This window comes from Tasmannia lanceolata, unplaced genomic scaffold, assembly GCF_043159265.1.
Source record: "Tasmannia lanceolata isolate RefF3 unplaced genomic scaffold, GAP_Taslan_0.1 ptg000019l, whole genome shotgun sequence".
NCBI classification, from domain to species: Eukaryota; Viridiplantae; Streptophyta; class Magnoliopsida; order Canellales; family Winteraceae; genus Tasmannia; species Tasmannia lanceolata.
In genome coordinates, this window is record NW_027518696.1 from 18,262,811 (window position 1) to 18,277,366 (window position 14,556).

The 14,556-nt window shown below is 37.8% G+C and overlaps 2 protein-coding genes across 4 annotated transcripts in view; both read right to left on the minus strand.

The window, feature by feature from the left end:
• Positions 1 to 3,900, minus strand: part of ARP (apurinic endonuclease-redox protein) — a 53,399-nt gene extending 49,499 nt beyond the window's left edge. For 2 of the 3 annotated variants that reach the window (XM_077361888.1, XM_077361887.1), the window contains exons 1-3: positions 3,813 to 3,900; positions 2,973 to 3,138; positions 2,785 to 2,882 (exon numbers count right to left, since the gene is read on the minus strand). In XM_077361888.1, coding sequence (XP_077218003.1) covers positions 2,785 to 2,882; positions 2,973 to 3,138; positions 3,813 to 3,844 — 296 coding nt within the window. In that variant the 5' untranslated portion in view covers positions 3,845 to 3,900. Of the gene's footprint in view, positions 1 to 2,784; positions 2,883 to 2,972; positions 3,139 to 3,224; positions 3,327 to 3,812 lie in introns of those variants that run through there. The other variant, XM_077361889.1, reaches the window with a different exon arrangement.
• Positions 3,901 to 5,639: 1,739 nt separating this feature from the next.
• The window catches only part of LOC143852633 (glycosyltransferase-like protein), a 28,125-nt gene continuing 19,208 nt past the window's right edge, over positions 5,640 to 14,556 (minus strand). The window contains exons 7-11 of the mRNA XM_077362116.1: positions 12,365 to 12,552; positions 12,051 to 12,192; positions 6,763 to 6,809; positions 6,406 to 6,493; positions 5,640 to 6,288 (exon numbers count right to left, since the gene is read on the minus strand). Coding sequence (XP_077218231.1) covers positions 5,986 to 6,288; positions 6,406 to 6,493; positions 6,763 to 6,809; positions 12,051 to 12,192; positions 12,365 to 12,552 — 768 coding nt within the window. The 3' untranslated portion in view covers positions 5,640 to 5,985. The remainder of the gene's footprint in view (positions 6,289 to 6,405; positions 6,494 to 6,762; positions 6,810 to 12,050; positions 12,193 to 12,364; positions 12,553 to 14,556) is intronic.

Genomic DNA, 14,556 nt, shown 5'->3' on the forward strand with positions numbered 1-14,556 from the left:
TTTGTCATTTCATTAGGCAATCTAAAAATATGTTGAATTGCTGGATTAATTTTGAGACAAATGTCAAGAATTTTCGCAATAACTTCAGCTAGTCTCCACGGTCTCATAGCTTTTGTGCTTGTCCATGATATCACCTTCAATGAATCACCTTCAATGATCAAGTGTCCACTTCGATAAGAAATAAATCTCACTTCTGCCTCATTAGAATCACATTTCTCCAGCTGGCCCGGATAAAGCCAACACTGCATTTGCACTTGAGTCACAGAACACTCTTACCACACCGGCTTGGCCCGGTTTCCCTTTGGAACTATCATCACTACATTTCCACTTAAGTCACAGAATACTCTTACCACGCCGGCTTGGCAAAAGGTTAGTTTGATGAAACCACTAAGAGGGGCCGACCATTTGGGGGATGCCTTGGCTTTCAAACCTCTTTCCAATATAATGTTTTTCCAATTTCTAATTTGAGTGAAGCGACATTTTCTTGCTATACCACACCCAAAATTATTCAGTCCACTTAATTCTCATTTTTCTTTTCCTTTTTTATTTCTAACTGGCTTTGTGCAAAAATTCCCCCCTTGTTTCAAAAGGCACGATTTATGTAATCCCAAGGTCCTTTCATAGATCCAACATTTGGTCCTTTTCAGGTTCTGTCACTATATCCATCTAAGGATGATCATTAAAATTTTGATTAAATAATGCAGCTAAGGTTTCTATAAGATCCAACTCTAGCGCATTATCGTCACAAGACTCAAGTTATTATGATTAATAACTTGATTCTTTGAATTAGCGCCCAACACCTCTATCATTGTTTCATGACTTCATCAACCAAGGAATGTCGTACCCGATCTACCTAAGAATCATTTAAAAGCTCCTTTTACAGCCACCATTACTATTATTCCCTTCAAAATTAATTGAAGCTACCCTCTCGGTTCCGCTTTCACCCATTGATTTAGTTTCAAAGCCTAATTTCCAACAGCCTTCCTGTTAGCTTTATTCGATAGAATCATTTCCAACAGTCTAATGGGCATATGGAAAGCAAATGTTCAGATTGGGCTAGTTCACCTTCAAAGAAGAGGTCCACTATGAGACATTTTACGTATGTTGGAAGAAATCTTGTCATATAGAAAATTAGAAAAAAAAAAAAAAGCAAAAAGCATATAGTACCAAGGTCAAGCATCACGGCTAAGTAGAGAGTCAAGGCGCTCACCACATGCAAATAGGTTTGGATGCATTCCTTCTTGGAGAACCCAGGTTTCAAGGTCAAGTCTTCGTTGACGTTATATTGTGATAACCAGGCAACCACTTGCATAGCTAATAATCCAATGTTTCATGAGAGCATTGAACTTGTCTTGGTTGATTGTCATTTTTTATTTTTTTTTTGGATAATGTGATCAACAAGGAAACTTCTACCCCTTTTGTTCGATCACATAATAAGTTGGCAGATGTCTTCACAAGCTATAAGTCTTGGTAGATTGGGTTTTATTCGTTACAAGCTAGGCATTCATGACATTTATGCTCCAGCATGAGGTGGAGTGCGAAGAGCGTTTTAGTCTATTTGATAGGGCATTGAACATATTAGTGGTATCCCTTAAACTAATTAGCATTATGTCCTATAATGACGTAAAGAAGCTACAACTCTTTCCCAGCAAATGTTTTCTGTCTTCTTTACTTCGTTCTCCTTTCTTCCTTTTTTTTCATTTGAGCTAGTGACACTGTGACACCACAAATAAATGAAGAAGATATAAAACACCAAATTTCTAACACGCAAACGGTGGAGTGATTTCACAAATAAATGCCAAAACCAAAGCACGAACAAACAAGTGTGTAAATGGAGCACGAATGGTTTAAATTGAGCTATATTGAACTGTAAAATTACAAATACAGATATGAAAATAAGTTGGAACAATTCTCTAATAAACATTTCAAACATCAAAATGTGATACAGCTTGTAGTGATTTAAAAATGAAAGATAAGGGCTAATCAACACTGATCCACGCTGGAAATGCCTCTGACACGAACTGTTGTGCTATGAACTCCATTCTCACGAATCGATACACTATGATGATGCTCTAAAAACAATGAACAGGAGATGAAGCTGCAAGAGGATCCCCATGTGAGGTAAGCACCGAGGGATAGCTCGGAGTTGCCAGAGCGGGAAGGGAGTGCAAGAAGCGATGTGGGAAGCGAAAGCGGAAATCAAGGGGTTTCGAAAAGAGAAAATGCAGAAAACAAAAAGCTCTAAAGAAAGTAAAGAGAAAATGGGTGGGAACAATCATTGAAAGTTAACAACGAGAGCGAGCTTTCCCTCCAACTAGGAAGTTTCCAGTAACTATGGGATGGCTCTTGAAAAACCCCAATGAGAGCAAGGATCAGCTTTGGCTCTTGGGCATGGGGGGTGGACGAAGGAGAACGGAGCAACCCTCACTCCCACTCGTGCGCAAGACAAAAAGAAAACCCAGATTTTTTTCATCCCCAGACAAACCCCTCTTCAACCCTTTTCTAAAACTGTGAGTGGGGGGCCCCCACCCCTCATGTAAAACCCTTTTGATAATTAAAACGCACATTTTACTTCTAAAAGAATTGAGGACAACAGATGTCGCGGATCATTCAAAAAAAAAAAAAAAGAATCGAGTCTGATGGCCTGTGGTCATACTTCAGAAAAAGAGACAGTACATACTCTTATATCATAAGTAACAAAGATAGAGCAACAGAAACAAACTTCCACAAAGTAAAGTATTGTAGTGGTCATTCGGAATTGTGTGCATTCCAACTAGTGCTTACCTCATCATTTCTCGAAGCTGTTGCACAGTCATTGTTTCGAGTTTTGACAGGTCTTGCCTGACACTCTGAATTTCAACATGGTTTTTCACCAAATCCTCCTATATGAGAACGAACCATAGTCACAGAAAATTTTATACCATGAAATATTAAATAATTGAGTCATGACATGGAAGATAAATGTGTATAACCTCAATGGGGCTCTTTCTAGCATGTTGTGGTTCCTTATCTCTGCAACGGCCCAAGGTCGATGATACAGATGTGGACAAATTCAAAACAAGTTGTTTAGATCTCATCGCCCTTACTTTCGATAAACTCAACAGCCCAAGTGTCAATTTTATTGGGGGCACTGCAAAACTAGAACATAGAGTTTTGCAATGAGAAATCTAAGAATACAGATATACAAAAGATAAGTTTCTCTATTGGAATATCAAAATAATTACCAAATAATTGAAAACTTCTGTTTAACTCCCTTTGAAAAATTTCAAATAATTAGTCCTTTTTCTTCCATCAAAGTGAATATTTATCTTCAATAGCCTCTACAATACAAGTTAGAGAGAACCAATAACTAGTAAATAGGAATGCCATTGTGCAACTAGAATGTATTGAAACTCTTAAGAATCTAGATTAATTTAAATCCTATAAATCATACTGATTGGATATTTGGACCTGAGCTTATGATTAAAACTCCTAAGAATCTACATTAATTTTAAAACCTCAAATAAACAGCCTGCATATTCATTTGAAACCCTAAAAAAAATCCAATAAGTTTATACATTTTAGGTTTTTCTGAGTAAGAAAAAAAAACCCATTTTCATTTGGTAACTGTGAATGTTCAAGGAAAAAAAACTCCTAAGAAAAAAACCCACTGCTTTCTTTCACAAAAGAAAAATAATAAAGCTTCAAAAATGAAAAGCAAATCTATAATCTGCTTTTCATTTTTATTTTTTTTCTTCTTTTATCTAATTTGAATGTTTAAAGGAGTGAAGATTAGGGCAAGAAACAAGAGGGGTGAAAAGAGGGGTGCGTACGTTAAGCAGAGAGTGGCGCAGGATAGTCGCATCTGCCCTGCGAACCGCCAAAATAAAGGGGAAAATGAGAGGTGGGAACCAAATTGGGGTAAAATGCAATTTTCTGAAATGATATCAGCACAACCATGTTTTGATAATTGCACTGGCCCACCTTGTCTTTTGATATTTAAGGGTTATTACAGTTCCCAAAATGCTCATACCAACCAATTAAAAAAAGAAAAGACAAGCTGCGTTTGTGCAATTATTAAAGCAGTTGTGTTGATATCATTTCCCACAATCTTTGGGTCCAAAGAGAGGGTATTGGAGGGAATCTATGTGAAATTAAAGAAGGATATGATATATTCGCCCCTTGTTTTTACTTGGGACAGCCCTCTCTAGTGTAATAAAGTAGTGATAACTAGGGGTGGCAATCTTCGGTTACCAAACCAATTCAAATTTCGGTTTGGTTAAGAACCAAACCGATTCAAATTTCAAACCGAACCGTTGCCCCCGATTTCCAATGATTATGAGTAAGGGGTGGCGAAATTGGCCGAACCGAACCGAAAATTCAAATTTCAGTTTGGTTTCAGTTTGGCCGAACCAATTCAAATTTCGGTTTGGTTCGGTTCGGGGGTCAAACCGAAACCGAACCGTTGCCACCCCTAGTCATAACTCATAAATATGCTTAGGATCATCTGATTAAGATGATCTCAAAAACATTTAGCCGAATTTATGCTTGCCGATTTATATTTATGATTATTGCTTGTACATCTTTAGCCTGTTGCAGGACCTCCTCGGTCTTGGTAGATATTATGCTTGCCGATGGTGGATATTATTGCCGATGTGATGAAATCTACCTTTGCCTTCAGAAGAAGAAAAAAAAATTATGCTTGCCGATGGTAGATATTATTGCCTAAAAAGAGGCAAAAGTAGGGCCCAATAAGTATCTTTTAGGAAGAGCATAAAAGTGAATTAGTTATAATGTTTTCTTTAAAATGTTATGCCCTTTAATAAGACAAATAGATTAGGAAACTTTCAGAAGAAAGAATATAGAAAAAAGACATTCATTCCTCTCGTCTGCATCTAATTGAACACAGACGCACAGGGCTCAGATGAATTAAATGAATAAGACAAAATCTGAGCCTGTATGGCTGCTCTCACATGAATTAAATATTCTAAAGAAGAATGATTAAGAGCTTATCATTCAACAATACAAACCATTTAAAAATCTAACCACTCTATTAGCTAGATGACCTACAAACAACAAACAAGAACAGGAGAAGCCTTATTCTTATTTAGACCATCTAATTATAACATCCTAAAACAATTAAGGGCATTTTCAGCAACGCTTCTCATTCTCCCCCAATTAAACAGGTGTTGATGAGAATCTTAGAAAAGACTGTTAGTCACTCCAAAGAATCATTGCTTTTAGCCTTAAAAGAAAGCAAAAGTTTAGAAACGGGCTTAGTGGGCCGGATTGCCGAACACAATTTTTTGAGATACTTTTGCGCTTTCACATTCTTAACGCCTAAAAAAGTGGAGAATGCGGTTATTTAATGGTTGCCGAACACACCCTAAGGTTACATGTAACATTCTAAAACAATGGCCCAAGAATGAGGCAATTGATCAGACGATCTAGATCGTTTGATCAAATGCAGTATGTAAGACGTGGGCCCCTGATAGGATCGCTAAGATCCAATGGATAATTAGAAAATCCTCTATATGAATTGATTTTTCACAAACGACCCAACACTTCTCTATCTGTAATTCCCCCAAGAACTGAGACAGCTACAACCAGAACCCACATCAGTAACAACCTTCTCTTGCCTACCAACAGAGATTTCGAAATGAAAAATGGGGATTTGTCATTCTTTAAAAATCATCAGTCTCGTAGAGGAAAAACATCACCATTTCAGTTTTCTATACATAAAATAATGAAACAAACCAAGATTTTCAATTGGTACCTCAGGCAATTGAAACATGTCTGAGATGCCAAGCCCAGAGTCATGGATCAACAATCCAACTCCCACTCCTCAACTATCACATAACCTGAAAATGTACACCAGCGCTTGGGTAATGATCGGGAAGAGTCCACACAGACTGCTATCTCCTGATTCTTCACTGTAAACATGTATGTGAAATCCGGATTTTCAGACCATTCGAACCGGGAGAAGCAATCAAGAAATAAGGATTATCATGTTCCCATATGGATGTCATCCAAGCCTGGGGGAGACAATGGAGGAATTGCTTCATGAGTAACATCAACAATCTCCAAGACCTTCCTTGCAGTTGCCTGAGATTCTTTGCCGCTGTTCTTTCTATTACTCTTCGAGGGAAGTGATTGGGACCCACTGGCTCTAGCACTAGGGAGTTCCGAAGAATTGCTGCTTCGTGGGTTTTGTTCGATGGATGATAAAAATTTCTCCTTTGAGGGTTTGCGTGCAGACGCAATTGCAGAACTGAAAATGCCAGACTCCCTTAAACCTTGAACTATGGCCTGTGAGAGAAGAGCGAGTAGATGAGCAATGACCCTTTTGACGTGGGCACTTAAAGAGATGAATAATTGGGCAGTTTTCTTTATTAATTTTTAAGTTATTCAAGTACTGAAAGTTACCATTGGAGCATATATACGGGTCAAGACGCCCTTCCTGAGAAGCTTCATGTTTAGTGCTTTATCTGTCCATACAATGTGTTCACGGTACCTGGAAATGGACATAAAAAACATGGGCTACTTTTGAAGTAAAGGTACCCCAAGCAAAAATAGAAAGACCCAGCTATTTTTTTCCTTTGCTACCACGAACAACAAAGTGGAAATAATCGGCAGTCTTGAAGAGGAGAAAGTAAGGCATTAGACATTAAATAAATATTTTAACCAGTAAATGGGACACTGGGGAAACATCACACATCAAATCCCCATTTTAAAGATGCCACGACAATAGGGAGAAATATACTCTATGCAGTTGAGTATTACCAGCGCAGCATTTCCTCTTCAGTAGCAGTTGAAGCAATTATGAATGCCTGCAGCACAAATGCTCAGTTAATAAGAGCAGTTCATAAAAGGAAGAAACCATTTGAAAAAAAGCATTATAAAGATTAGTAAATACATATGCCATGCACATTAAATATAATTAATATCTGCTCTTGATGATGATATGATGCCTCAAGGCCACTTCTATAGGTCTATACACCGAAAAGTACGATATGTGACTTTGACCATCACTCAACTGTTTCTAGCATGCGAGGAGCCGGAGATTGTCTCTTGTCCTTCAAGTGATCCAATTGTTGTTCATAAAGGAAAAAGGTCTTGTACTCATCATCCCATTGCAAATTTTGTTTCCTTTGACTCGTTATCCCCTTATGAAAGTTTGTAATGTCTCTTTCCAATATAGTTATACCTCGTAATTGCAAAGAAGCACTTTCTCATAATGGATGACAGAAGGGAATGGATGATAAGATGAGTGTGTTAAAGTTAAAACAAAAGTGTGAATTATCAAAAGAATAATGATATGGAGACCAATTTGGGGACCAAGAGTGGAACCGAACTAATAGCCTCTTCACAACTTAGCAATCTTGTTTCCGTGATTTTTGGCTTTTTTCCCCTTATATGGCAAAACTACCCCTCCAATGCCATGTAGCATGTAGGGATTTGTTCGGTTCCACTCTAGGTCCCCAAATCGGTCTCCATAGCAGAACTCTTATCAAAATTACCTGCAAGGAAACACAAGATGGGATGTCACTAGGTTTCTGGAGTAAAGTATCTACCTGACAATATGATTGAAAGATTGAAGGCCCGATTGGTTGCCAAATGGTATATCAAGACATTTGGCATTAACTACTCGGAAGCTTTTGCACCTACTGCAAAGCTAAACTAGATCAAGGATCGTATTCAATTGTAGTCAATTTAAAGCAATTGGTGTGGCAGCTAGATGTCAAAAATGACTTTCTTCATGGTGATCTGCATGAAGAAGTTTATACGGGCAACCTCCTGGGTATGTTGTTGTTCAGGGGGAGTTAAGGAAGGTCTACAAGTGAAAGGCAATATATAGGCTGAAGTAATCTCCCCGTGCTTGGTTTGAGAAGTTCAACTCTATTGCCACAAAGTATGGGCATCGGCGTAATAGTGTGGATTACTCTGTATTTGAATGGAGACAAGACAGTTAGGCTGTGATTCTCTCAGTAAATTTAGACATCATTGCAATTACTAAAAATGAGTAGAGAAAGATAATCTTTCTAATTACCATTCAAAAATATATATAATCTTTCTAAGAAATACATGCCAGAACAAGTACGTACCACAGATATGGGTAAACTATATTGTTTCCTAGCTATCAGAGTTGTAAGGTCAAAACTGTTTCTTTGTAAGCATGCTTCCCCTAAGTTTGGGAAACGAGTTTATGGGAAAGCAAGCCTCCCATCCAACTAGGAGTTTTCTGGTCACTATGGTTTTTACTTTTTACCACCTTACATAACTTTGAAACCAGCACTGCACATTTATCAGTAACGACTAAACGAGATGTGACAAAAAGAGATGAGGAATTTAAGTATGTTGGAAAGCTAGCCTGACAACATATTTCAAGATTGACCAAAATGATTAACAACTAAACAATTGGGGAACTAGAAGAAACCAACGGCAGAAAATGGACTGGATCAATGAGCTTAGACGTTTCATTCAGATAAGTAATTGAGTGATCAAAGGAACTGGATTGATCAGAGATTGATTGATGGAAAATATGTGCCAATTTTTTTCTGAAATGATAACAAAGTTTTTTTTTAATATTCTGAACTAGCTATAGCAAGAATTTATTAAGAGAAAAGCAAAATTACAGACGAGGCAGGGGTTTTCCCACAAACAGAACATCTCTATTTACACCCTCTCTTGCTAAAGAATCCACCACATCATTTGCATCTCCTGAGTAGACACACGAGAAAATAGATGTTACCTCCACCAAGGTTTTAAATGTTAGTTTCGGTGTCGGTTTCGGTGGAAATTTCGGCCGAAATCATGTAAAAATTTGACAAAAATTCTGTTTTTCTTAAAATTTCCACCAAAAAGTACAAAATTTCGGTGGAAATTTCAGCCATTTCGGTAGAAATTTTGTAAATAAGGGTGAAAAACGATTAAAATTTTGGCCGAAATTTTGGATATCGTCGAAATTTCGGCAGGGAAATTATGTAAAAATTCGATTCAATCTAATTTCAGTTTCGGTCCAAACCGAAATATTTCGGCCGAAATTTAAAACTATGACCTCCACTGCTAATCTCCCAAATCACGCAAATGATGTGCACTAAACTCCAAGGACCAGACTTGGAATTTGACAGGGACACAAGCTAATATGTTAGAGAAATTCCCCTCAACTCAAAGCAAACCACCAAACTCACTAAAGAAAATGTGATTACCAGTAAGCAAAGTTCTCTCCTCGGCCTCTTTTGCAGACACACCAAGAGGGGTGGAAACACCTTTACTGTCATCCCTAACAGAACACCCATGCCGCAGGACTGAGATTCTCCATAGAACTACTATCAACATCAGGCTTGATCGTATTGGGAGGAGATGACCTCCGAATGGAAGTACACTTCTCTTTTATTCAGCAATAAAGAATGAGGGTCTCCAAGTTTATGAAGAAAACTTGGACCAACACCCACCAAAACTAATTTCTGTCCAACAGCTGACAAACAGATTGATTCTTCACATCCCTAATGAGTTTGTCAATCAAATTGCAATTATATATATATATATATATATATATATATATATATATATATATTTATTTTTATTTTTTATTTTTTTTATTTTATTTTTTTTTATTTTTTTTATTTTATTTTTTATTTTTTATTTTTAAAAATGACAGTTTATTTCAATCTTTCAAACATCTTTACAAGGGTTGGGACCAGGAGTCCCAAGAACAGAACTAAAGATACCCTATGCTATGACCTTGAACACCCAAAAACTTCCTTAATCCTTCGCATTTGCACTTATGTCACCAAAAAGACCTAAAATTCTAACAATGTCCCGAACGCTATGGAAACCACCCTCCTTTCAGAAAACTCCAGCAGCAACTCATCTTTAAACGTCAGTTTTTACATGCTTATCCACTCTTCACCTATGCCGAACACTTCTCCAACTCCCCCAAGATGTGTTGGATTTCGAAATCCGGCATATCAATGAGGAGATCCTCTGGAACCCGATCCAAGAATCCAGGGTTTTTCTGCAAGCAATCCTTTCTTCCACCATCTTGTTAGCCGGATGCCCACCACCTTGTTAGCTTCCCAGTTCTGCCTCCACGCAAATGTTTGTACAACGGCGAGTGGGTGTCTTTGACCGTGTCTGTCCCACAGAGGCTATAAAGTGTCAAAGGGCAAACTTGAGTCTCTAGCTTAAATAATTTCCATTGCTTCCGAAGAAGATCTCCCGACGTCTCTTTGTGGGTTGGGTCATTAGTGGAAGCCCTCTCTTCGTCATAGATCATCATCGTCCTCATCCTCTTAAGAATTTTTTCTAAAACCAAAGTCTCCATAAATAACCAAAATCTCCATAAATTGCAATTATATTTAAAGATCCTCCTATTTCTCTCATTCCAAGTGATGTATGACCGGGAAGTTAAATACCTACTAAAATAAGAATTCCTAAAAATAAAATGGAAAATAAAATCCTAAAAACTAATAACATGGAAATAAAAATACTAGAAACTAAATAATGCGGAAATAAATCATAATATCTGCATTACCAAGTTTCCCCAACATGTGTCAAATTTGAAACATTGGCATTGGTTCGAGGGTACATCTTAAGGGTGAGTGGATGACTCAATATTGCTTCTGAAGCACCCTGTATTTTGGTGTTCTGAAACTAGGTCAATTTGCATTGGTGATACTTTTTTCCCTAGAAGACATGCAATTTCTCTGGTATCAATAGCTTTCCTGGAATAAAATCTTCTTCTTTTTTTTAATGGATTTCTTTGAAATTATCACTTGTTCAAGTTTCCCATCTCAATGCAATAATAGCCTAACGAGCAACAACGCCTAGCAAAATATAAGGTGCATGCTTATCCAGTTATCCACTCTTCAACAGATTCCAAAATCCACTTCCAAATTGACCTATTGTCCTCATAAAGATCCTCCACAGATCATTTGTCCCTAGATCGAAATGAAAATTGTCCTCACCAGTCTCCTAGGACCATGCTGGAAATCCTAAGCAGAAAAAAAATTCTGTTTGAATAAGCTGCACGCATGTGCACGCTTCAACTCAGAGAACCTTCACGGTAGCACATAATAATAAAAGTAAGGATTGTCATTAACGAAACAGTAATATGTACAAAACCATCATTTTGAAAAAAAAAATGTACAAAACCATAATAAGGTTGTCAAAAGTAGAGAGCGCTAAAAGAATAAAAAATGAAGGCTTGACACATAAAACAGTACTCATTGGGCAAATGAGAAGTGCAAAAATTGAAGACAACATTTTTTCACAAAAAAAAATTAATAATAATAGAAGACATAATGCAGACATAATGTTGTTTCCTATTGTCAAATTACCAACTTCTCCAAAAGCTTAAGCTGTTGGAGAAAGGTGTTATTTATCTTTCATACTTTAGCCCTCCCCCGCACGTGTGGCTCACTTGGCAAACACGTGGCACATGTGGTCCCACTTTGGGCCGACCATCGCATGTGGATTTTTGCTATCCGGGAGGTTTGAACTCGAGACCTTTGGCTCTGATACCATGTTAACTTACCAACTTCTCTAAAAGCTTTACCTGTTGGAGAAAGGAGTTATTTATCTTTTATACTTTAACACCTATGAAGATATAATGCTGATATATCTGAGATGAACAATTGCAGACTAGAAAGGAGCATCACATATGAAAGAGACTAGAAATAGGTTCAAGTGCTAGGACCCTATGCTCTCCCACATTTAATGTCCTTGTAATAACTACGCTTAGAAATTCGCATGCATTCTTCCCTCCATTAATGCATATCAATAGTGCATTCTTGCTTCAGATTGGAAGTATGATTCAAAGTTTCAAACTGCATTTGATACAACACTTACAGGTTATCTTACAAAGCTTAACATCAATTTGTGACAATTTCTTTAGCCAACTCCTATTTATTGCTGCCAAAATTTGACGCTTACCATTTCAATAAAACGGCAAATGATCAATACTTGCTGTCATTTCTAAGTATGGGTTGTAAGATGCAGAGAAAGGGGGGGGGGGGGGGGGGGGGCAAAGAGAGTTGATATAAATATATACAGGAATAAACACTCACAGCTCTGTCAAATTCCAACATGAAGCATCTTTTGACGTCCTCCTTTGTAGGTTTGCAGCCACATCGATCGCGTCTTGAAGTCAAATCTTGAAATTTGGTGTATGTGTAGTGTAGGACTGCAGCCTCCTCCAATTTGATCTCACTAGCAAGGATACCATGCCGTATAATTAGGAATGTTTCTTACAGTGCACAGATGCTAAACTAACTTGAATTCAAATTAATAAGCACTCTTATTAATGAAATAACACAACCTATGAAAGAGTCACAATCCTAAACATCTAACTGTAAATATGATTAACAGTGAAATATCCTACTTTGGAGTCTTCATATAGTTATGCCATCTGTGTGCACCATTAGGACGAAGATGGTCTTGAATCCGAGCAGCTGATTTTCCATTTCCATAAGTCAAGAAGTAGTTTGGGTTACCACGTGTTGCTTCCTTGTACAGGCCAAAGTATGTCTCTTTCAGAAGATGATCATAATTCTTCTTGAACATTGAGACCTATCAGAAAAGACATTAGAATTAGATGTAGATAGAATCATAGAATACACCGTGGATAAGACAAATAATGAAAATCACTGGAATGATATTTAGTAGAAAGTACAAATTTTCACAATAAAGAGGTTTTTGTTCTTCTATCCAAGCAGTGAAAATCAACATTTAGCGAGAAAGAATATTGGATTTGTATGTGTAATGCAATATACTTCTACCATTAGCCACAGGACGCAATTTCAGTTGTCTGGGATATATGTCGGTTTCTATTATGTAAGTTTCATATATATTTTCTTTGTTGAACAAAATGTAAGCCGCACTGACAGAAAGTCATATCATTTCTTTCGGTCCAGTTGGAGTTGTTGAACGGTGGAGTAGTAGAGGGAGAGAGGAGAGAGGAGAGAAGAGATGGAGTGAATGGAATAGTTCCCACTACCATTCAAGAAATAACCCTTATTTCCTAGAGGTACAAATCCCCTAAAAACACATAAATGCTATGATTTTCTACGCGATTAGGGTCTATGATTCTAAAAGAATGGTATGACCCTTCGAAGGATCCTTCCTAACCTAAATTGGACCAAACGCCAATGCTTCTCAATACGAAGAGGAATTAAGGAGACCAGCTGCCTTTATATTTGGAACTTTGAATTAATGGTGTTTATGTGCTAGAACTTCAAACCTTCTGTGGTTGCTATTTCAAAGAAAAGGAAGGACTTATAGGATGATTTTTTAGTTTTTTTATTTTGAAAGGGAACGGAAATTTTAATCCGTAAGGGAGAGAATTACATAAGAGGGGACAAGATGTCCCATATAAATTACATAAACCCTCAGGTCTAAGCAATCCCTAGGGGAGCACACTCCCGCTATCAAAAAGGATAACTGGGGACAATCTCTGCCCCTAATGTAACTGCTATTTCCATCTTAATAAATTTAGTCATTATTTCATGAAAAAAATAATAATAAGAACATCAAACCTTTTGTAGTTAAATGGTGGAAGTCGAAGTACTTAAAGAATAGTCCCGAGTTGAGACTTGAGACTATTTTGAAAGTTAATAACCCACAAAGTACCGCATAGTTAATGGAAGAAGTAGGATTTGAGCAATTAAGTATATCGGAAAAATCCAAGTGAAATCGAGATCCCAGACCTTCATATGATAACATGGAGGAGATATCCCCTTTATCTAATTCAGAGAGAGCATGCAGATGTTCTCTTTGAAGTAATAATCAACTGAAATTAATGACCAAGAGGTGTCTTGCCCAAGGAAGCAGTATTCTTCCCTGGGAGCCTTCGATTCCCGCTTCGATTTCCGCTCTGGCAACCTAGAGCAGGATTCTTCCCTGCGAGCCTTCGATTCCCGTTTCGATTCCCGCTTTCGATTCCCGCTCTGGCAACCTTGGTCTTGCCATCAGAGATTGTCAGCATTATGGCTTGAGACCAATGACCTTTTTTCTAATGGCTAAGGATTTCATTGGTAAGGGACCGTGGTCAAGAAAAACACAAAGAATGAGATAGAACAGAAGAAACGAGAGAAAAACATCCCCAATACAGAAGAAAGGATAGTCAAGGCAGCAGGAAATCAAAGAGCTCCAACCCCTCTTTGGAAATGTCATCCCTAGCAAGCTTATCGGCTTCATTATTTGCAATCCTTCTCGCGTGCCTAAAAGAAATCTCGCGACCTCTAAGTAAATCATGAATCTCATAAAAAAAGGCCGCAAATCTCCAAGGGATAAAAGATGCTCTCTTGAGCCAATGAATAACATCAAGGAAGTCGCCCCTCCACCACAACCTTATCCAATACTTCTCGATTCAAGAGCTTGAACCCTTGGAGGATGGTACACAGTTCATCTTCACTTGCGCCAGCCACCCCTATAGGACCAGAAAAAGCCCATCTAACTAATCCCAAATCGTCACTAAGAATACCCCCGATACCTGAGGGTCCGGGATTTCCAAGGCTCGATCCATCAAAATTAAGCTTTACGAATCCGGAATCAAGCGGTGCCCAATTCTGCACT